General features: G+C 37.3%; 1 protein-coding gene across 2 annotated transcripts in view; it reads left to right on the top strand.

The window, feature by feature from the left end:
- PRKDC (protein kinase, DNA-activated, catalytic subunit) overlaps positions 1–24,025 on the top strand; it is an 86,008-nt gene that overhangs the window by 10,228 nt on the left and 51,755 nt on the right. For both annotated transcript variants that reach the window (XM_027674190.1, XM_027674198.1), the window contains exons 12-36: positions 470–634; positions 1,490–1,658; positions 2,698–2,747; positions 3,911–4,048; positions 4,333–4,482; positions 4,895–5,010; positions 5,704–5,863; positions 6,807–6,893; positions 7,271–7,390; positions 7,785–7,944; positions 8,361–8,467; positions 10,313–10,403; positions 12,104–12,267; positions 12,928–13,080; positions 14,251–14,358; positions 15,140–15,366; positions 15,789–15,883; positions 16,847–16,946; positions 17,937–18,070; positions 18,582–18,836; positions 19,860–20,086; positions 20,700–20,908; positions 21,049–21,181; positions 22,243–22,401; positions 22,705–22,908. In XM_027674190.1, the coding sequence (XP_027529991.1) occupies positions 470–634; positions 1,490–1,658; positions 2,698–2,747; positions 3,911–4,048; positions 4,333–4,482; positions 4,895–5,010; positions 5,704–5,863; positions 6,807–6,893; positions 7,271–7,390; positions 7,785–7,944; positions 8,361–8,467; positions 10,313–10,403; positions 12,104–12,267; positions 12,928–13,080; positions 14,251–14,358; positions 15,140–15,366; positions 15,789–15,883; positions 16,847–16,946; positions 17,937–18,070; positions 18,582–18,836; positions 19,860–20,086; positions 20,700–20,908; positions 21,049–21,181; positions 22,243–22,401; positions 22,705–22,908 (3,681 nt within the window). The remainder of the gene's footprint in view (positions 1–469; positions 635–1,489; positions 1,659–2,697; positions 2,748–3,910; positions 4,049–4,332; positions 4,483–4,894; positions 5,011–5,703; positions 5,864–6,806; positions 6,894–7,270; positions 7,391–7,784; positions 7,945–8,360; positions 8,468–10,312; positions 10,404–12,103; positions 12,268–12,927; positions 13,081–14,250; positions 14,359–15,139; positions 15,367–15,788; positions 15,884–16,846; positions 16,947–17,936; positions 18,071–18,581; positions 18,837–19,859; positions 20,087–20,699; positions 20,909–21,048; positions 21,182–22,242; positions 22,402–22,704; positions 22,909–24,025) is intronic.

Raw genomic sequence — 24,025 nt, forward strand, 5'->3', positions numbered from 1 at the left:
GTAGAAACCCTATAACAATGAAAGTTCAGAATTTGGACTGATGGGTTAAATGTTAAATAGTAGTAGCCTGTCAATGATAATTGGTTAAGCCACATTAAGGTAAGCCACTTAGTACTTTAGTGCAGCTAGTTTAAAATATAAGTAAGTATTAGTATCCATAATGCTATATTTAAGGTATTTACAGCCAAGCTTCAGGTATTTTATGCTGAATTTGAAATTCTAGTCACTGGAAGTTCCAATACTTTTACAGTAAATTGCACTGCATTAGTGAACTATTATTTTAGTTCTTTGCAAGTACAGTGTTGCTCATATGTGTAGCAAGTAGAATAAAGTTAATTTATTCAGATGTGTTGAGTTCCTGGAAAAATTTAAAATATTGTTCTTATTATGGTTCGGGAAAGACTTGGCTGGGTTTTTTAGTGCTGTAGCATGTATTTGCTGAATCAGTATTTTATTTCCTCTCTGTAAGCCCTGTAAAGCTATACATTCTAAGGATGTGGACAACATGTATGTGGAGCTCCTTCAGCGTTGTAAGCAAATGTACCTCACAGAAGCAGAAACAATAGATGACCATCTGTATCAGCTACCAAGTTTCCTCCAATCCATTGCAAGTGTAATATTCCATATAGATACAGTAAGTGGAGCGTTTAAAGTACCTGTCAATTCCTTTATGCAGTTACAGTTGTATAAGGAGATAGTAGCTGTGAGCTTACCTACGGTAAAAGGTGTTTCTTTATCTGAAATGCAATGACTTTTAGCCCCTAGAGTATGGGAAGAATATCAGGAGAATATTTTATTGGATTTTATTTGAATAAAGAAAATGCACTGAATATACTAAATAAAATGTGACGGTGCATTGTAATGAAAAACATGATAGCCAAATGTGAATACTTTTTTTTTATTTTACGCTATTTGTTTGAACATAGCCATACTCTTTATGTGTTTATACCACTCTGTTGCTGCTTTGTCTTTTGGTGCTGGTACTCTGTTCTCTGAGGCTGATACTTTGGTTCTCCTATGATGTTATGCTGTCTGTTCAAATGAGGGCTTTCTGGATCCTACTGGAGCTGGGAAGTAAGGTTGGGTCATACATTCTGTATTCAGAGGGTTAAGGATGAACAGATTATACTGCTGATATTGTTTAATTAAATTGATACTTTTATAATAAGCTAAAGACTCGTTTCACTGAAGCACTAATCTATTGAGCAGCTACTTTCCATAAGATGTTCCCAGAAACTTTCTTATTCTGTTTGTTTAGTTTTATTTTGGGGGGATCTTTTTGTTGTTTTTTGTTTGTTTCTTTGTCTGGGGTTTTCTATGTCTAAGATTAATTCACTTGCAAAGTCTCTTCTTGTTCTAAGAGCAGGTCATGAGGCAAATTCCTGTAACAAAGTATCTTGCTGAAATAATTTAGCATAATTCTTCATGTTCATAATGACTAATAGCCATTGTCTTTGCATGATAGGTGTTGTGTTTTTATTTATTCTAGGTTCCTGAAGTATACACTCCAGTTCTTGAACATCTGGTTGTGCTGCAGATCAACAGCTTTCCACAGTACAGCGAAAAAATGCAGCACGTGTGTTGCAGATCTATCATAAAGGTGTTTTTAGCCCTCTCAGGAAAAGGTCCAGTTCTCTGGAGCTTTATTAGCACTGTGGGTGAGTCTGTGATACTAACTTGGTTGGAGTTTTGGGGGGATTGTGGGGTTTTCGAGTTGTGGGTTTTTTTCCCTAAATTGATTAACCAATTCTAAGAGAGATATATGGAATAGCCATTTAGAATCAAAAATGAAGCCTTTCCTATTCTTTAAGGATGGAGGTTTAGCATTCTTATCATGTTATTTTTCAATATCTGTTGTTAAATCACTTCAGGAATGCATTTAACAACTGTTTTACATAACAAAGTGGCTATGATTAAGGGCAGGAGAATGTATTTTTGTGATAAGACTTGCATTCCTGCTCTGGGGATTATGAGAATAAAGGAATTTTGTAGAAAAATGTGCAAAAACCTATTCAATACTCTCTCAATTAACCCTACAAAATATTACAAATAGTAGGGTATGTCATCTCTATTAGAAACGCACTCTTTTCATGCTCTGGAACTTCTGCATAGTAAAAGTAAAATTCCAAATGTGTAGTTAGTCAGGTACAGTCCTGTGAACGTAATACTGAATTGTGTCAGTGTTGGTAACTGACAGTTCTAGTAGCCTCCAGCATGCTGACGTTTCTTTGTAATTATATGTAGAAAATATTTTTAATTTCTTTCAATTATTTATAATGTATTTTCTCTGTTGCTCTGGCATTTCTGTTGTTTCCCATGATCTTGATTTGGGAAGTGGTGCACCCAAGGACCATGCCTGTGAGAGTCATTAAGAGTTGTTGCCTTTCCAAAAAGGGCATTATAGGCAATGCCTTGGGCATCACTGCATTCAGAGACAGGAAAAAGTCAAAGCAGTATTAAGAAAAAGTAGTCACAAGTAAGTTCAAAATTGGTTCCCTGTGAAACATCCTAGAGTTAAGGCTTTGGTTTGGGCTATTTCATCCTTAGAGGAAAAATCTGTTTTCCTTTACCTCTCCCTTATCTTGACAGAATATAAAAAATAGAAGACTAATTTATTTCATTGTTAATGTAATAAGTGATATGGATGCTGTGCCTTTTTAAGTCAGTTCAGGCAATTTGGTTTTTTGTTTGTTTCAGTGCATCAGGGATTAATCAGAATTTTCTCCAAGCCGATCACATTTTCAAAGGTAAAATAATTGTTTAAACATATTTCTTTCATCTAGATTCCTGGAGTATACATTCCAGTTCTTGACAATCTAACCAGGTAAACAGAAGGCCCAAAAATGCAAAAATAGTACTATCCATTTTGTTATTAGTCCATTATTGCTGTTACTTATTGGCTCAGTTTTTACTAGTCTCTCATCCCCACATCTGCTCAGCATAATATGGATGTGCCTCTTGTACTGAATGGGAAAAATGACAGGAAATAGACTTTTGGCTGGTTGTGTTGTCTTTGTTAAAGTAAATTGTAATTAAAGTCATCCGGCTTTCTTCCAGGTTAACAAATTTTGGACATTTTAAAAGTGTTATTGAATGCTTGTGTTAAGGGAGGATTTTAAAGCTTTTTAATTCTGTGCAGCAGGATAACTGTAGATTCTCTCAAATACAAAGCACTAGGATAAGAGCTTTAGAGATTTTTTTTTTGGAAGGAGATTGTTGTTTTGTGTTCTTTTCAGATAGATTTGGTGAGAAAGCTAATATTTCTACCTGCAACAGTAATTTTAAATTGTGTCTTAGCGTGGGTCAGGTAGTTACATATGCAGTTGTGTTGGCATTTGACTGAGACAGAGTTAATTTTTCCCACAGCAGCCCTCATAGTGCTGTGCTTGTGTTTGCAGCTGGAAACATGTTGATAACACACCAGTGTTTTGAGGACTGCTGAGCAGTGTTCTCACAGCATCAGCACTGTCTCCCAACATTCCCCCCTCACCAGTAGGCTGGGGGGACGTAGCCAGGGTAGCTGACCCAAACTGACCAAAGGGATATTCCATACCATATGGCATCTGCTCAGCAGTGAAAGCTAGGAGAAAGGAGGAGGTGGGAGCCATTCATTATTAAGACATTTGTCTTTTGGAGGGTCTGCTACATTACCAAAGACCTATTTCGCAGGAAGTGGCTGGACATTCTCTGCTGATAGGATATAGAGAATAAATATTTTGTAATCCTTTGCTTCTGCATGTGACCTTTGCATTATTACTCTTCTTTATCTTGACCTACAAGTTAATCCATCTTATTTCCCCCCTCCCCATCCTGCTGAGGAGGGGTGATAGAGTGGCTTGGTGGGCGCCTGGCATCCAGCCAAGCTTAAACCACCACAGCAGTGTATCTGAAAAATATTGTGTCCCTTCAGGATTTTTTTGGAAAAGAAACTTCTGGATCAACAGAACCCTCTGAAGCTGGAGAGGCTGGGACAGGGAGATGGAAAGTACCGACTTATAAGGACTATCTGTATCTCTTTAGAAGTCTACTGAACTGTGGCACAATGAAGGTAAAAGCACAGTTAACATGGAAATACAAAAGGAAGCACAATCCTGAGTCTTATTGCTGCTTTTCTAACCTTAGACTTTCTCTAAATGTCATAGTGTAGAAGGACTGTTTCTTGGTTTTAGTTGGATTTTATGTTGATAAATGAATTAAATGGGTTAATTTATGCTTTCATAGTTGAGAAACATCTAAAACTGCATTTTCTGGATCATTCAAATGTTAGTTTATAAGTTAAAGAATTAATTTTCGTTTGTGTTTTGAAATGCAAACTTTTTTCCTCCTACAAAGGAATGTGTTTTTGAAGATGCAAACTTTCTTACTGAAAATTCACCACTGCAATCCCTGAATCGCTTGCTGTATGATGAACTTATAAAATCTATTTTGAAGATTATTGAGAAATTGGACCTGACTGTTCAGAAACTGGATGTTAATGAACAGGTGAGAACTGAGGACTTGTCCATTAATTGCTGCTGTTGTAGGGGAACCAAAATCACATCCCCTGTTTTGTTTTTGTTATGCTTAGATAGCACCTTATAGTGTCATCAAAATAACATTCATACTGGGCAAGATGTTTTGTGTTAGGGGATGGAAATATCAGATTCAGTAGAAGTTCACAGAATCTGTTATTTTAGACTTTCTGCTTTGGCATCTACTGGTTTTGATTTTTCTCCTCAGAAACAGGCATCCCTTATTACTCCTTTGAATTGTTGATGTGTCAATTAAAAGTCCTTTGTGTCAGACTAGCTAGTAGCAGCTAGAGAAAGAGATAGACTATTTATCTGGCAAAAAATGGTGTAAATGCTTTCTGTATTGTCAGTTCTGGTGTTCTTGCTTCAATATTTGGTTTCAGGATGAAAATGAAAGTGACAGCGCTTTGGTTGGACCTACTTCTGACCCTGCTTCAAATCTTCAACCAACAAAGCCAACAGACTTTATTGCCTTTCTAAATCTAGTGGAATTCTGCAGGTATTGATATGTTTTTATGTAATTTGGAAGTTACAAAGTGGTTGGAAGAAGTTTGAGGTCAGATTTATTTAAGATGCATGTTTCTGAGTTAGATTTATAGATTATATTTCAAAATGCACAAGATGATTAGCGGGGAGACAGTAAGGAGTTTTCAGTTATCTGGGTCATAGGTAAAAACATACCCGCTCATCAGCTCAGGTGTTTTTGAAGAGTACAGGAAACAAGTCATTCACTTTCATTATTCGGGTGTAATTGTCTTTCCGTATATGTTGTAACTTTCAGTATTATACTGAGCATATATCCTAAATACTTCAGAGACAAGAAATACAGTCTTCATAGAGTACTAAGAGGCATTAAGTGAAAGGTACAGCATTAGTTGCCTGTGGAGGTCTAGTTGATTTTCCCTAAGGATACTATGGTCTCAATAATGAAATGTGATATGTGAGGATATAAATTCAGTAACAAGATATAATAAGGAAGAAGTAACTTCGCACTCTAAAGCAAAATAAAAATCTTCCTATGCTTGCCTCGGAAGGCAGCATGCAATTATTCCCTCACTGTCTTTGGAGCTGCTCCATTTTAGCAATATTTCCATTCTTTTACTGAGATGAAAGTTTAAAAAAACGTATTTTATTTGGTTTCTTTTTTTTTCTTTTCCCCTCCACCCCTGTGTTTCCTGTGCCTCTGTTTTAGAGAGATACTTCCAGAGAAACATGTGGATTACTTTAACCCTTGGATGTATTCATTTGGTTATGAGCTTATTATGCATTCAACAAGACTACCTCTTATTAGTGGATTCTACAAGCTGCTTTCTGTTACGATGAAAATTGCCAAGAGAATAAAATACTTTGAGGTGAGATCTCTTTTCCCAGTGGAGAGGTAACTTTGCATTAGTGATTGTGCAGTTCTTTATGTATAGTATTTTATGCACTATGGAAAATAGTTCGTTGAAACTGTTACTTGGTTGTTTCAAATATTTATAGCCTTCTATGCCTCTAGCTACAGGCACATAGAAAGTCAAAATTTAGACTAGAAACCCACTTTATGAAGAGACACCATTCATGCGTAATGCTCTTTCCAAAATCCTGAGCTGGGTGAACGGAGATAGGAAGTACCCTTGCAGTGCAGGCAGTACAAAAGATAGCTTGGACATAGAAACAATCTAACCAGAACAGCAGAGACATGTATGGGTTAATTTTTTGTCTTCTGGAGTATTCTTCTACTCCTCTCATTGATTTCCACAGGAAATAAGATGCTCTGTTGGTGGATGCGCTGTTTGTGGCATGGAAGCTATGTTAAAGTGACGGTGTTTGTACCTGATGTGTGTAGCCCATCACAGAGCCCACAGCTGTTCCTGCCACTGCTGCTGATGGCACCAGTTGAAGAAAATTTGGGAACTCATTGTAAATGCTCGTGGTGTGGATGCTGTTGTAAATTGATGTTTTCTTATTCCATCATCATTCTTGCCACCTGGACATCCACTGTTAGGGAAGTTTGGGGTTTTTGTAGTTTGTTAGACGGGCTGACAAGGAGAAAGTTAAGCCATGGAAAAGTTACTTTTCAATAATGTCTCTTGCTTATTGGCATTAAGTGTGTTCAAAAAAGTCAACCCTCGGTGCACTGTGTTAATGTTAGTTTCTAACCTTTGAAAGATCAAAGGTACATTTCAAGTTTTCACAGATGCCAGGTTTGTATTGGACAATGATGTATGTATTCTGAATTGATCTTGTGTTTCATATTTGTACCGTGTACTACGCGTGTTTTAATACTGTTGATGTGTGGTTTCTGTTTTGTAGGGTGTCAGTCCAATGAGTCTCAGAAAATGTCCTGAAGACCCAGAAAAGAGGTCTTGCTTTGCACTGTTTGTAAAGTTTGGAAAAGAGGTAAGTAATTTTGCTCACTAAGTTTCTTAGTCTGAATATAAACATACACGATTCAATCAAAATTGTATCTTCTGAGAAATCTCACATGTATGATAGAAGTATTCCTACTCTTTGGGCTATGCAACTTAGAGGGGTTTTAAGATCTTTTTCTACCTGTTTTTTACTTAATGTCAGAAGAGATGTATTGGTCACCTATTCATATAAAATTGAGAAATAACTGTATACTTGTGTATTAATTACTTTCTGGCAACTGTGTGCAAGTGAATGAGATTCCATTGTTGGGTTTTGACTTGTTTATTTTACATGGGTATTGATACAGCTAAGTTAAGATCTTAAAAGGTTTATGATTGTTCTTGACCTATTTATCTGAATTTTAGGTTTCAGCAAAAATGAAACAGTATAAGGATGAGTTGTTGGCATCCTGTCTTATTTTTTTGCTCTCTTTACCACATGACATCATCATGCTTGATATCAAAGCTTATATTCCTGCACTGCAGGTGGGTCAAAGTGATGTACAGCTAGCACTTTTTTTTTTTTACTAAAATACATGCAAACATTCTGGAGGAAAGTTAGTATCTGCTCAGCTATTAAGGTAACTATTAAGCTTTATATTGTCTTCAGTGAGATATATTATACAAATGACTTGACTTTTTGGATAAACAAGTAAATTGTTGGAATTGGCTTTTGACCTAAGCTGACGCTCTTAGTGCCTGTGTTGCAATATAATATGTATCTCCTGTGCTGATCTTGAGTGAGATGTTAAGCAGGCAAAAGTTATTACGAAAGGATATGTATTGTATGCTAAATGCTTTCAAACTTGGGGTTTTTTTACCTTTAAATAATAGTAGTCAATAAAAATGAAAGGCTGATAGTTTTATATTTGACACACAGACTGCATTTAAGCTGGGCCTTAGCTGTATCCCAATGGCCGATCTGGGACTGGATGCCTTGGAAGACTGGTCAGCTCACATCCCCAGACATATGATGCAACCTTACTACAAGGATGTTCTACCTCTTCTTGATGGTTATTTGAAAAGCTCTACATCTATAGGTACATACATGCAAAAAATTGGTAGTCTTAAGGGAGTGGAAAATAATTTTTTATAGTTAATGCCTAAAGAAGTGGATGTGACATACCTTTGGTCTATATTTTGTACTTCCTCTGGTTGGAACAATACAGCTTCCCTTACACCCCAAAATTTACCTCTTTTTTTAAACTAGGATTTACTTGCTTCTGCTAAACAATCATTAATTATAGCCATTTTATATGTCACTTCTCTGTGGTATATCCTTTGTATGCATAAATCAGCTTAGTTTTCACTAATAGAGACTTATTAAAATATTATATTTTCCTTAATAAAGGTTTTAAATGAAAGAATAATTGTCACATCTTAAAAATAAAAATGGGCAAAACCAGAGTGTTGTTTTACAATAAACTGATTTATATGCTCTTTTTTTGTTCATCAGTTGAATCCCAGAATAACTGGGAAGTAAGGAAACTTTCTCGAGCAGCCCAGAAGGGATATAATAAAGTTGTGATACAGCGTATAAGAAAAGCAAAGACATTTTCAGTGGTAAGAATCCTCTATGTTTTTAGAATTAAATGTTATTTGCTTCCCACTGTTTCTCTTCCTTTCTTGCATGCCTACGTGTTTGGTTTGCATTTTTTGGTGAGGGTTATTTCTACCTTAGATGAGTTTAATAAATCCCATTCTATAGAGTGGTTCAAAAAACTGTAACACCAGCATGTCTGGAAAGATTCCTATTCTAGGGTGAGAATGGGAATGAAGCAAGGAAAGGGAACTGAAGAAATCCTGTAAGTCAGTATCACTGCCAGACTGATATATTATGGCAACAAAAATTTAGCTCCAACACCCAAAATTAGGTACCAGCTTAGCAGTGGTGCACTGTGCACATAGAATTTTGTGAATGTGTAAGTTTTTGGCTTTTTATTTTAATTATCTTGTGTGGATAGGTTTATTGTCTTTAGAGGCCAACATATGCATCACTTTGACCAGTGACCAGTAGTTCAAAATTAGTGTAGTTTTATTTGTATATTCCAGTGCACAAGCTAACTTGGAATAAACCTCTTCTTAGGCGTGAAACTATTATTTAGTCCTATATGTAGAATTCTTTCCAACCTAGTGGTGTTTAAACATAGAGCTCCTGGAGCGAGTCCAGTGGAGAGCTACAAAGATGATTAGGGGACTGGAGCATCTCCTATGAGGAAAGGCTGAGGGAGATGGGCCTATTTAACCTGGAGAAATGAAGACTGAGAGGGGACCTCATCAATATCTATAAGTGTCTGAAGGGAAGATGTCAGGAGGATGGAACCAGGCTCGTCTTGGTGGTGCTGAGCAATAGGACAAGAGGCAATGGGCAGAAACTGATGCACAGGAAGTTCCACCTGAACATGAGGAAGAACTTCTTTACTATGCGAGTGACCAAGCACCAGAACAGATTGCCCAGAGAGGTGGTGGGGCGGTCTTCTCTGAAGATATTCAAAAGTCATCTGGACACAGTCTTGTACCATATGCTCTAGGGACCCTGCTTAAGCAGGAAGGTTTGACTAGATGACCTGCAGTGGTCCCTTCCAACGTTAATCATTCTGTGAAGCAAAATGAGTAAATTTTATATCCCATACAGGTTGCTTATAAAAATTGGTTGGCTGAGGGAGCTGCCATTGTTTAGCCTGGAGAACTACAACTACCTGAAAAGAGGTTGTAGCAAGGTGGGGGTTGGTCTTCCAGGAAACAAGTGACAGGACAAGAGGAAATGGCCTCAAATTGCACCAGGAGAGGTTTAGATTAGATATTTGGAAAAGGTTGCCAAGCATTGGAACAGGCTGACCAGGGAAGTGGTAGAAGCACCATCCCTGGAAGTGTTCAAAAAACAAAACATGGATGTGGCTCTTGGGGACGACATGGTTTAGTGGTGAACATGGCAGTGCTGGGTTAATGGTTGGTCTCTATGACCTTTGCTAACCTAAATGATTCTATAATTCTATATATATATACAGTATCTAAATTTTGTGTTCTGGAATTAAAGCAAATGAAAAGAGTAATTTTTGCTTCAATTTGTTTCTACTTTTTAGATTGTTATGTCATTCTGTAGGTATATATAGGTATATGTTATCTGTGGTAATAAAATTTTACTAAAATTTTAACGTTTACTTGAAAAGTTGCAATTGAAAGCTCACAAAATGTGATGAAAATGCTTTCCAGTCTTGCCCCCTTTTGCTTATTAAACCAAAACTGTTCTCTTGTTTGATGCAGTTCTTCTCCCCATGGGTTCTTTATTTTACCTTCTAATCTTTATGTTAACAAGAACCATAAAACCTTCATTTACTCTGTAAACTGAATTACTTCTGTACAGAAGTAACTTTTCTTTCAATAATATTAATCAGTTGAATTTTTCAGGAAGATAGTCCCTCCTTGGAAGCAGTAAGGACTAGAGTGGCACGTCTTCTTGGATCTTTGGGAGGGCAGATTAACCACAACTTAATTACAGGTGAGTACACTGTCAGTGTAAAGAAAAATATTTATATGCCTCTGCTGTCTCTCTTGAAGGTAGATTTCACTAAGGTCTCAGCATCACTTTATGGGAATGCATGAGCTTTTCAAGGATACCTATATTTTGTTGCTCTTCTTTAAACAAAATTGCTTTTATTCAGTTCTGGGGCTTAGTAGAGCAAAGTATTCACCAACTTACTATGGAATGCAGAAAGTATGTACAAAACTACAATTAAAGGCAAAAAATTATATATGCATCTGAGTATATGGTTTTATTTATTCCCCCCCTTCACCCTCCGGCTGCAAAGCCATTTTAAAACTTTGCCCCAGTTTGTAACTCCTAAGTACCTGTTTCACCTTTTAACTACAGTTCTCACTTTAGTCAGTGCAAAATTTAGGTAGTCTAGAAACTAATGTATTTGTAAAGAAATTTTGTTCCTTTCTTTTTATGTTTACATTTGTTTTTTCTGCCTTTACAATCAAATTTCTTTCTACCACATACTTCTCCGTTACTTACTCCTAAATACTGTTGGAAAGTAGCCTTATTCCCTGGAAATTAAATACAAAGTGTGGTCAGCTTTGTTAACCAAATTAACGAATATGAAAATATAGGGAGAGAAGGGAGTAAGTATGCCAGTTTTCCTTGGAAGAGATAGCCAGGGATGTAGTCATGTTCTGTGCAATTGCAGGAGTCTGTATGTTGGATCTTGTCTGATTGACCTTCAAGAATTTTCTATAACATTAGAAGACAAAAGTTGGATGTCTTAAGAAGTATTTTAAATCGAGTATGATTCAATGTCTGCTGGATTTATAATTGTCTCCAAACTTAATCTGTATTGAAACTGGAGACTGCTTGTGCTGGTTTAAAAGTTAACCAGCAAGGCAAAATGAACTCAATTCAAAAGAGAGATTTATAAGTCAGAATAACAATTTATTAAAATAATGCAATAAGTACAATTATACAGACAGACAATTGGTTTTAATCCACAAAACCCAAATGTACAAACCCAGCACCCTGGGGTATGAACAAAAGTGGTGTACCTTGGCCCACCCCCCGAGTCCAAAGCAAAGGGAGAGGGAATAAACCTGCTGGTGGGAGAGCTGCTGCAGTCTGGTCAGAAGTGGTGATTGCAGTCCAGTCGACGGTGGTGGTCTCAGCCTGGTTGGGAGCAGCGGTGGTCTGCTGTCTTCCTCTGGGTCCCACGAGAGAGAGCCCCAAGGCTCTGAAACTCCCAGTTATATACTCTCCAGTTCAGGCGGGAGTGCTCAGTCCCTCCCTCAGAGTAGGGAATTTCCATAAAAGGGCATGTGGATGCTCAGTCCCTCTTATCAGAGCGGGGAATTCCATATAAGGATATCAGAGCGGGGAATTCCATAAAAGGGTACAGGAACATCTTCCCACCTTGCAGGCCTCTACTGACAGCAGTTTTTGGGAAATGGCATGGAGGCTATAGAATACACAGTTTTGGGTTACACCCATCCAGGGATGAATTGGTCCCAGCCGTTCTAACCAGGACACTGCTGCAACACTCTCCTGAAATGCTGGCTACAGTTTTTACTGTACTTTACAAAGCATTAACATTGCATGGCAATCTAACTGAAGTTGAAAGGTTACAGATTGTTTTGACTGAGCTATGTAAATACTCACTCTATGTGTATGATATAAAGCTTGTTTTGATCTTTTTTCAAATGCGTTAGCTACCTCTGCAGAAGAGATGATGAAGAAATGTGTATCCTGGGACACTGAAAAGCGTCTGAGCTTTGCTGTACCGTTTGCAGATATGAAGCCTGTCATCTACTTGGATTTATTTTTGCCTCGTGTGACTGAACTGGCTCTTTCTGCAAGTGACAGACAAACAAAAGTATTAATGTTTTCTCTACATTTTGTTTTGTGCCAGCTGATAAATATTGCATAAAATAATGTCTTCCTTGTGACTAAAAACCTATTTTAATTAATTCACAGGTAGCAATGTACTTCTTTGCTCTGTCATGATGGTGTTATTCTGAGTGTTTAAAAACTGAAGAGCAGAGGTTGCACTAAGCTCTGTCAGACAGCATTGGGCTTTAATAGTTAGACTTAACATAAAAATGAATATTTTAAACTAGTGGATCTTCATTGTTGTTTGGCCTTCTTCTCATGCCTAGCCTATGAACTTGCAGGCCTAATCCAGCAGAGCACTTAAGCAAATATTTTCTTACTGTCCTGGATTGGGATGGTGATATGCAAAGAGGGTCAAGAATGGAAGTATCCTTGAAAACATAATGATGGGTGACTTTTCTAGTGATTAATTTTCTCCAGCTGAAATGTGACTGCCCATGACAGAGACTAAAACGTTAAGAAAAAGGCCAGTATGTCCATAAATTAATTCCATGGTCATAATCTGTTCCTGAAACAATGATTTAGTATAGTTTGGAGTGATTCTCAAGTACACTGTTTCTCGTGACTTACTCTCTTCTGGCCACAGTTTTATCTTCTCTGTGAAAGTAATGGATGCATAACCAAAGGGATTTTTAAATTTCAGGTTGCAGCGTGTGAGCTGCTACACAGCATAGTCACATACATGTTGGGGAAAGCGACTCAGATGCCAGAAGGACATCAGGGTCCCCCACCTATGTATCATTTACATAAGCGAGTATTTCCAGTATTGCTTCGTCTTGCTTGTGACATAGACCAGGTAAGTAGATTTATTTATAAGCATTTTAATACCTTTAAATGTGGGAATTAATTAGTAATTTTATTTAGAAGTTTTCCTGTCAGAAGTTTTCCTAACTTGTTGCCTTTTTTTTTCCTCAAATGTAATGTATTTTTCAAGCTGCAGTTCTATTTTAGTTTGGGAGTGGGGTGGAGGCCTTTTCAAAGACTTCTATAATGCAGTGTAGTTCAGAGTAACTCAGAGAAATGCACAAGAGAGATTCGAGTTTCAAGCTTCATTCAGCGAGCTTGTGGCAATAGCACTCTTTAGCACTGTATTTAATTTCTGTAGTTGTTTTTCAATACATTAATTTGAGGTGAAGTTGATTGTTTCAATACTGAATGAGTGCAAAGCTGCAATCACAGAAAAAAACATTTGGGAGGGAATTTGTAAGTGCCTCTTTGACATCTCAGGATGATATATTTAATTTAAACATCTGAACTTGGTATTTCTCCTTTGTTGCACGAAACAGAACAGACACATAGGTTCAGCTTTGCTGAAATTACAAGTCTTGTGGCTTTTGAGACTGCTGTTTGGACCCTGGCATCCAGATCTATTTTTAGACCAAAGAGACTTCATGTTCTGTGTTACCAGTTTAGGTGAAACCTCTTCTACTGGCATGTGGCTCAATGTAAGCCACAGGAAAACAATGTCTGGAATGGTCCAAACTGATGCATACACACTGCATTATAATCATGTATACATGCATATATAAGCGTATTTAGTGTTTTTCCCTTCATGTTTCAGTAGAACAGTGTTCAGTCAGGTTGATTTACAGGTAAAACTGTTGAAGTCCAGGAAGTCAGAATAATGTATGTGGTAAAGACGTAAATACAGATTAAGAAACAAACTTCCCTGTTTACCTGACTGTGTCTTGGCATATCGGTCTGTGGCATGCAATGTGCTTTGTCTCAGAGGATCTTACTGAAAGTAAGTTTGGAGGTCATTGAAACCAATGGAATAGAAAGCAGGTAACGAGTTTTAACTGTCTGGTTTTTTTAATCCCTGATACAGGAATGTAATATGAAGCTTTCTTTTAATTTTATAGACCCTTTTTCAAAGTACTGGGTTTTATTGTTACATATTTTGAATAGCAAAATAGCATATAAGTGTATTAATCCTAGAAATGTAGTTGACGTTTACTCTTTTCAGGTAACGAGACAGTTATATGAGCCTTTAGTCATGCAACTCATTCACTGGTTTACCAACAACAAAAAGTTTGAGAGTCAAGATACAGTGGCATTCCTGGAAGCTATCTTGGTAGGTCATAAGTCTTTCCTCACTTTTTTCTGTGCCATTTTTAACTAGCATCATTTTACTACTGAAGGAACTAGGAACCCATGAACAGATATAATGGCCCCTTAATTGTCTGAAAGAAAGAAAATGTTTTTTAATGACCATTTAATGCTTCTTAACTGAGATTTTGATGATGGATTTCTCTTTCTTTGGCATTCTCAAAATACAGCTATATGATCTTCAGAATTGTTATAGGATTAATGAAACACTCTATCATCAGTGTATACTAGGAACTCCTGAAGTACATTCACCACTCATCCCCCTGAATGGACATTGCTTTTGTTGTGTGCTTAATTTTTCTCTAAGTATCTAATGCTTTCACCAGGTGCAAAAGCTTTAAATTTCAAACTAGCTTTTGCACTGAACTAAAGTGGTTGGAGGCAAAGTAGGTCAAGAGGTTTTGCAGTACTCTTTTTAAATGAAAGTTAGTATTGTCACACCACTTCTAAAGCAGAGGAAACTCACCCATCAGCAGTTGAAGTAACTTAGACAGGACTCCTAAACCAATAGCTGAGACAGGAATAGATATCCAGATCTTTGAGGCTTAATTCAGTGCTATGAGGGCTGGAAATGCTGCCCTTCCGTTGGACAGTAGCAATGTTGGACTTTGTTAATTTCTGGGAAACTGTGAGTGCAGCTTTTTAATTTACAAATAATACCACGTAAATAAGCTGCTCTAATACTGCACTGACACAATGGCGTTTTTTTTTCATTCCTGCAATGAAATAATCTTGTGTAATTTCAGAGTGGCATAGTGGATCCAGTTGACAGCACTTTGAGAGATTTCTGTGGTCAGTGCATACGAGAATTTTTGAAATGGTCTATTAAGCAGACAACACCGAGACAGCAGGAGAAAAGCCCAGCAAACACAAAGTCTCTCTTTAAAAGGTTGTATAGTCTTGCTCTTCACCCCAGCGCTTTCAAGAGACTGGGTGCAGCACTCGCTTTTAACAGTATCTACAGAGAATTTAGGTGAGCAAACAGAACTTGAAACAGTAACTAGCTTGGACTAAAGGTTAAGTGAGCTAAAAAGAATTGTAGAACTCAGTCATCCACTGACACTCATTCTGTTAATGCATATGGTAGCTGTAAAATTGAGTTACTTAGCCTAATATTTTTTATTATAATTTAATTATAATTTTGTAGTTTCTGCCAGTGGGGAACATATAAATCTAAGTTTTTAATGACAAATGTATTGGAATTATTTATGCCTTTTCAGGATGGTCAGCAAATGTCACTGCTAGTTTTTAAGCTGGTTTAGATGTACTTTTCTGCGAAAACATCTTGTGCAGTTTATCTCTACAGTATTTAATTTGGTGATTTTTAGTTAGAATTTCACGCTTAGTACTTCTTCTACTCATGTTTCTTGTTAAATTTTTTCCTGATTTTTAAAGGGAAGAAAATTCTCTGGTGGAACAGTTTGTGTTTGAAGCCCTGGTTGTTTTTCTGGAAAGTCTGGCCTTAGCCCATACAGATGAGAAGTCATTAGGTGAGCTATAGTTAATGAACTGTGGAATGAAGAAAAAAGTCATCCTGTTGAATCTTGGGTTAAAAAAGAAAAACCGTAACTGTCAGAAAAGTAGATGTGCTTTCTTTTGCAACAAAGAAAGAATTATTTTTCATTACTGGTAGAGAGGTAATTTGATATCTAGTTAAGAACTCTTTGAATCAACTCCTTGCAATGTATAAAGGTGGAATATTTTGAGCTCAGGAGAAAGAACCTTATCATATTTACGGTGATTAACAATTTTGTAATAACACTAAAAATGCTACTAGTCCTTCAGATTTGAGTCCTGGTTTTGCACTTACGCAGTGTAAAACGTAGCTTGATGAGAATCTTAGTCTACTCTTTTATAACAAACAAAATACTCCAAAAATTGACATTTCTATGTATTTTGTGAAAGATTTCCCCCATTTTATAATACCCTTTCGTGGTTGCTTTGTCATTACTCTCTGCAACAGTGTGAAGATGTGTGAAGAATCTATGACCTCTTACACAGTACTAGCGATTCTTCAATAAATCTACTCGTCTCTTTTTTTTTTTTAATGCTCTAACTTTCATCAGTTAACAGTAATTAGAACATAAACCCAAGAACTGGTGTAACAAAGCTTTATGTCTTTCAAAGGAATAGTTCAGGCTGTGATAGAAGAGGTCCTAAAAGAAATTCTCATATGGGAAATTTTTAGTTTCTCTAGGCGTGATCACGGAAAATAGAATACATATTTATACTGGAGGCCTCAGGGCTGGCTAAGGCCATGCTACCCTGTCTGCTATTTCATCGTTTTGCTCTCCGCCCTTGAAAAATTTACTGTAGAAGCAGAGAGTGGTGGAGCTGATACACATTATCCTCTGTGTAGGTCTCTTGCACCGTGTCTATAGTGCTGATATCTTGATTCATTTAACCAGGTTACTAGAATTTACTTATAGATGTCGATTCTCTCTTTCTAACAGGTACTGCACAACAATGTTGTGATGCTATTAATCACCTGAAGCGCATCATCAAGCATAAAGCCCCTTCTCTGAACAAGGAAGGAAAACGACGAGTACCACGGTCAGCAATTTGCCTTTTTTTTTTTTTAATATTACATTTTAATGAATTATGTCAGTAGTTCCATTAAATGCTTGGGATTCTGAATTAGGAATTCATCCTATGGCAGTTGCTGATACAAATGTCCTGGTATGTCTGTTGAACCACTGGTGGGAAAATGCTGGACATAATATGAGAGGATCATGATGGTCATTCTTTATTGCAGCATGGTGGACTTGCTATAGTTTAGCAAGGACAGGCAGAAAAGAAAAGCATGTTTCCCTCACAGCAGTGTTCATAATAACATTAGCAATGGTGCTACAAAGCACTTGCAGGAAATTCCTCCAAAGCCTTTGTTACTGCTGTTAAGTGTTAGCAGAAGCAGAACAAGCTGCAACAGGATGATCAGCAATTAAAGAGCAGTAAAAAAAAGGTGGAAGAAGCAAAAAATGGATCCAGTATCAGGCTGGATGAAGCTCTTAGTTGCCTGGTCTGATCACATAGCTGACCCTGCTTTGAGTAAGAGGTTGGACTAGAGATCTCCCGAGGTCCCTTTTTACCCAAATTATCATGTGATCTTAAAAAATTGGCAAGTTGGGTCTAGATTTGGGTCACTGATGTGGTGTTTGATAAGTTAAGAGACTGGATAGTTAGGGGATTGGAGAAAAACTGTGCAGGCTTATTTAAACTTTAATCTCCATTTTTGCATCTCTGAGTTACAAAGAGAAGGGAAGATACCTGATTCTGCATTGTAAATTGTTTCTACAAGGAGTATGCTCTGGGGATCCAAAGTGGAGTCTAGGGATCCAAAGTACAGTCTGAGGATCCAAAGTAGAGTGAGGAGAAGAGAAAGACGTGCTTGTAGAAGGGCTCTTCCTTGTAGTACAAATGGATTGTGGTTAGACAGATAAAATGCTGTGATGCTCATGGAACATTTTGATCTCTTTCAACTGGAAGACTGTGGCTTCTTGGTAGATGTCAAGAGGATTGCTAATCCCTAATATTTCTTTGCAGAGGATTTCCAGCTACTAAGTCAGTGTGTCTTCTGGACATTGTCATGTGGCTCTTAGTGCAGTGTGGACGGCCTCAGACAGACTGCCGACATAAAGCCATGGAGCTCTTCTATGAATTTGTTCCTTTATTACCAGGTATTTTAAGTCACAGTGCACTATTATCTTTGCTTTTTAAATATTGTGCATGCCTTTCCTCTGTGTTTTCCATGCAAGGTATTAATTACAAGAAAAATTATTTTTGAAGTAAATATCTCTTCATTCAGTGTTGTTAAATAGAAACTGAGTAGTTGCTTAGAGTGCAAGTCAGGTATTGTGGGAACCTCATGGTTTGTGGCCATAGAAGAGGGTTTTATGGCAGACTTCCTTCCAGGCAGGACGGAGAACTTCCAAGCCCAGAACTGCTGTAGTATCCAGCTAAAAAGGCAGAATTTGCTGGTGGGGGACTAGTGGGAACATCTTACAAATTGGCCTCTTCCTTATGGGTAATTTTAACAATATGACCAAGGCTAAAGCAGAACTAATACCTTTTCTGCTAGAAGACCCACTTTAAAACACAAAGTTTGTGTGTGTTAGTCCATTTGCCTCTAGTTCCTTGCTAGTTTGAAATGCATTTTTCCTAGAGAATTTATATTTCTGTTTCTATCAGGAAACAAGTCTCCGTCTTCTTGGCTGGCTGATATTCTAAAAGCCAGAGATGTTTCTTTCCTCATTAATAAATTTGAAGGAGGGGGCACTGATGCCAGAAATCCATCTGGGATCCTTTCTCAGCCAACTCTCCGTGGTATGCAGGAACCCTTCAGTTTACAGGCTGTCATGCAGTGGATGGATATGTTCTTAGCAGCACTGGATTGCTACAATACATTCTTTGACCTGCGAATGATCAAACCTTATGAAATACTGGGTGAGTGATTGTCTATTGCATAAGGTTCATTCACGTGTGTTACACAGAGCCTATCCAAGATGAGTACTTAACTTGGACTTGAAGTTTTTTTCGTAAATGTAGGAAGTTTTCAATGACAGTTGTAGTGGGATGTTTTTTTGTGAAGTACTTTGTATCTTAAAAATGTTTCTTTTTAGTCCTAGAAATATGTCTCTTTTGCATTTCTATCTCTGAGACATCTACTTACCAGCAGCTTCTTTTACTCTATCCCATCTTCAAAAATTATTTTCTGTTGCTGGTTTCCCACTGCTGAGAAGAGCAATAGATTTTTTTATTTTTTTTTTAAAATCCTTCTGAAGCTTTTTACCTGCTCCTTAATAATGTCTGGAGACAGCTATCAGAAAACAATGAAAGAAGTCACCTTTTGACTTCAAGCCCTGTACATGTTACCTTTCTTCAGTTCCTGATGCATCAACAGCATCAGGTCCAAAAGCCTTGTATTTGAATTTTGATCAGGTACCTAATAATACCTTATGTAGCCATTGAGTCTCCCAAAAGGTTTTTCTTTTAATTATTCTTGCAAGTCAGTCTAAACAAAATGGTTTTAATGACTGATAGTACAGTTGCATAGTTACTTTATGTATGACGTCTTGTACAAGTTTCAGGTGGTCTGTCAGTGTCATCTGTGTCTTGGTTTAAAACAGTACCATAAGATCATTGTTGGATGCAGTTAGCAGAGGGCTAAGTCATTCAGAACGAGGGATTTAAAATTTTTACCCATTTTTTTACATTTGCCTAAGTTATCATCACTAGTGAGTGCCTGTAATGATCAGTGCTTGTAGTGATCATTAAGTAGAACACTACCCTTTATTGCCCACAATATTAATATTTAGAACTGGCATAGGACTTTCAGAAAACATTGGTGTGAGATGCAGTGCCTTTCTGTTTGTTACCTCAGTCTGACTGTTTTCTTCCAAGCACAAAACAATATATTTAGAAGTTCAGAGCGGCTGTATCATTTCAACTTAGTATGATTCTTCCTAGGTGTAAATGAAAGTTCCTCATTCTTGGAAGCTGTGCGGTTCTTCCTTGAAACTATTGCTTTGCACGATATCCACGCAGCAGAGCAGTGCTTTGATTGCAGTTCAAAAGGCAGCACGTTCAGTCCACAGGAGAGAGACTTGTACAATTACAGCAAGTGCACAATTATAGTCCGAATCATGGAGTTTGTCACCACGATCCTGGAACTGTGCCAGCAGGATTTCTGGAAGGTAGGCACTGAAATCTGTAGTGAATATAAGATACAAATTTTACATGTAGCTAAATATGTGTGTTCTATAGATGGAGTACTTGCAATGAATATTTCCTGTGTGATTCCTGATGGCATTAGATGTGTGGAGGTGGTAGCTGCTTGAAAGGCAGATAGGCCAATTCTTTCTGTAATTGCCTAGCTTTGATGCAGTATAAGCCATATTCAACTGTATAAAATGTAGCAATTATGATTCTCTTAGGAAATTTACACTGCAAAGTTTAGTTTTGAGACTGTGATTGTTTCTTGTTTGCAGTAAATCTCTAAGAGTGTGCACAGAGATGTACATCAGGATTTACAGGTGTATAATCAAGACAGAAACAGGCCTATGTTGACTTTAAAGATCTTATGTGCAGTTTGATGAGATAGCTTATGTCTATTTTTATAGAATTTCTGTACATTCCCGTAATTGATTGAAAGTCAGACATTTCAAAAGAGAAAGTCAGTGAGAATAGTTACTGTTTCATGTTTGGTTTCATTTTAGATAGATGGATTAATGATAAGTTATGAAGAATAAAATAGGGAAATCAATGAATTTTTAAAGGTTTATTTAATGGGGTTTTTTTTCCTTTTAGCTACTTGAGAAGGAACTGCTTAATGCAACCTTCACAGAGCTTGTGGTGATGACTGTGTGTGATCCATCACACATAGGCTTTAACACAGCTGATGTGCAAGTAATGAAAAATCTCCCAGATGTCTCAGTAAGACTCTTGAAAGCTTTGATTAAAACTCCCTATAAGGAATCTTTGAAACTGTGCATAAAAAAAAGAATCACACCCCAGAGGTAAGTAGGGACTGTCTGGTAAGCATGAATCTGGAACAAATGCCACTGGCTGTGAAAAATGGGGAAGTAAACATTGTTGTCTACGGATGCACATGGATCTCCCAACCAATGTAATGTTACTGCTTCTCTTTCGTCTTTAGCCTTGAGGACCTTTGTTCTGTTGATCTGTTTAATTCAGATGCACGTTTTGATGAAGTTAAGTTTAGTGCTGTCCTTTCTGCCTGCAAGCAACTCCAGAAATCTGGCCTGCTTCATTCTGTTCTTCATAGTCAGGTAATTATTTATCCAGAAAATAATGTTGAATATTTGTATACAGGGAAGAGCTTTTCCTGTGTAAAAGGCCAGGATGAAAACAGAGAATAGATCAGATGAAGTTGTTTAAAATGAGATTAACAGTGAAGAGCTGGTATTGAATGGGATCAGAAATAAATGTGTTATGGTTATTTCATGAATCTGAGTAGCAGAGAACTAAGGTTTGAACAATCTTCATAATAGTTATTCTTTTTCTGGTTGGCTCGAGACCCTGGAAATCAGAATGTAGGTTCTAAAACTTTTAGTGAGTTTCACAGGACTGAAAACTCAAAAACTCAGGATTAACTGTCCTACAAAGGAGGCATTTTTTCAACAGCTTTTAAACAGAGACCATTCAAAATCATAAGGGAAATTAGAAAAGGAGTATTTTCTGAGAATAATAAAGAAGCAATGTAGTGGGTCTGAATTGCAGGAAAACAAGATAGAGAGCAGCTGAGGGGTGGAGCTGTAGGCTATATTATTCAAATTCCTTCTACTAAGTTTCTGATTGTAGTAAATGTCTATTTTACTTTGAGTTGAAGGGAATCAGGTTATGCAACAGCCACAAAGGCTGAGAATTTGTGAGTAAGGCTGTATTTAACAACTATTTAATTTCTGTCAGGTGTTGCCATCCATCTTCTGTCTTAGCAAAATCTAGACTTGTGATTGTAGTATAGTGATAATCAAGGAGCTGCATGGTTTGCCATTTGTGTACCACCCATTTTGACTAAGCTGTTCATTTTACTTCTGTAGTCCAGTAAACCTGAAAAAGTGGAGGAGGATCAAAATATTTTGAAGACTTTCAAATTACTGTTCGTTTGTTCTGAACTTTGTATACAATAGGTTTGTCTCATTTCAAATCTCGGTCCTCATTTAGAAATGTGTCTTGTCATGGTATATTTGCATTGCTTTATAAGAAAATTATCTGGAGTTCAAGTGTTTTCATCAGCTATACAGATGGACTGGAAGGCCTTATGGTATTTTTTTCAGTTTATATTAATTGTTGTTTGTTTGCTTGTTTGTTTGTTTGTTTGTTTCCATAGGATGAAAGGCCTCATTTCTCGGTTGGCTCCAAGCTTCTTTCAGTTGTTTATAAAGGCATTGCACGTGGGGGTGAAAGGATATCTCTTCCATCATTAGACATCAGCAGTAAGCGATTAGCTGATAAACTCCTGCAGCTGGCCTTTGCTGTTGATGACCAGGTAGGATATGGTTCTCCAGTTTTAATACTCAACGTAATTTAATACTCATCGATAGTCTTCTCTCCATATTTTTAGTAGGTGTTTTATTCATACTCCTACAGAGGAGCTGTAACAATTCACCGGCTTAATTGAGGGACAGTTGTGGATAACAAGCATTTCAGCATTGTGTTAGTGCTTTATGTTGTGCTTTCTAGTAAAAGAAAGAAGTTTGGAACGGAAGCTTAAAAAACCCCATGCTTTTCTAGGAAGTTTCCAAATGAAATGTAGTTTCCTTGAGATAACTCTGTGCCTTGATTTTCACAGTGTGAGGAGCTAGTAAGTCTGCTGTTGAACACCGTAGTGTTATCTGTGCCACTATCAGGAGCATCTCAGAACCACCTGATCAATTTTGCTCATGGACAGTATTTCTACAGCCTCTTCTCAGAAACCATCAATCAGCAACTGCTGAAAAACCTGGATGTGATCATAATCCAGCTTATGGAGTCATGTGTCAGCAATCCCCAAATGGTATTGGACTTCTTTAAAAGGACAAAATCAAAAGGGAATGTTAGAAGTAACGCTTTCATTATTATTATTGTTAGAGGTGGATGTAACCAAGTGTGTAGTGGGGGAAGAAGTGCCTTGGGTTGAATTTCAGACAGCAAATGGATTGATAGGTTTTATTTGGGGTTGGGTTTCTTTGGTTGGTTGCGGGGGGGGACTGTTGGTTGGTTTGTTGGTTGATTGGTTTTGTCTTGTCTTACTGGTGCTATCTTCATGATCTCTGGCAAGCTGACATTATTTAGGCACTCTGTCATCTCAAATCAAACTGAGTGGAAAGTGCTTACCTATTACCTCTCCTGAATCTAGGGATTTCAGGGTGTCTTTGCATAGTACTTCGAATCCTGAATGTCCTTTCAAAGCAAGGACCCATTTACTGTGCTTAGATTTTCATTGCAGAGTGGTCCCAGAGCACATGGACTGGATTTGTTCTGGATAAAACTAAACTGGAAGACGAACTCCAACCACTAATGGGCATTTAGTCCACAGGACAGGAGTAGAGATAGATTAGAGTATTAAAAAGAGAGAGGTAACACACACACAACCCTCCTGACCTGAAACAAATACGGGGTAGTTGTCATGTACTCAGTGTCAGCACCGCTTGTTCTGCTGAACAGATTTTTTCCTATTGGTTGACAGTACTTACTGATGTAGAGCTCACTTTCAGGTCCAGGAAGGAAACATGTTATAATTGAGAAGCTCTTCCTTCAGTGCTTCTGATGAAGTGTCAAAAAGAAAGACCAAAAATCCACTTTCCTTTTTGCTTAAAAAGATTCTCAGGAAAGTAGAATCACCTTTTTAAAAATAATGGGATCTTTTTTAATCCAAAGTATTATGCTTAAAGGTTTTACTTGAAAGTAACAGTTTAAAACACTTGGAGCATAATTTTTGATGCTACCAAAAATTGTTTAATTAGATTGTAGAGAGATGTGTATGTTTTAAAAGGCTGTTTCTTATGATGACTTTGTAGTGTTTCCTGTACAGAGCACGCCATTAACTTTTTTAAGTGTCTCTGATAAATGATATGCTACTAATTTCCACTGGCTACATGTGGCAATAGTGTGAAAAGTCCCCATTAGCTTAA

The sequence above is a fragment of the Neopelma chrysocephalum genome, unplaced genomic scaffold (genome assembly GCF_003984885.1).
Source record: "Neopelma chrysocephalum unplaced genomic scaffold, ASM398488v2 Primary Assembly neopelma1_22, whole genome shotgun sequence".
NCBI lineage: Eukaryota > Metazoa > Chordata > Aves > Passeriformes > Pipridae > Neopelma > Neopelma chrysocephalum.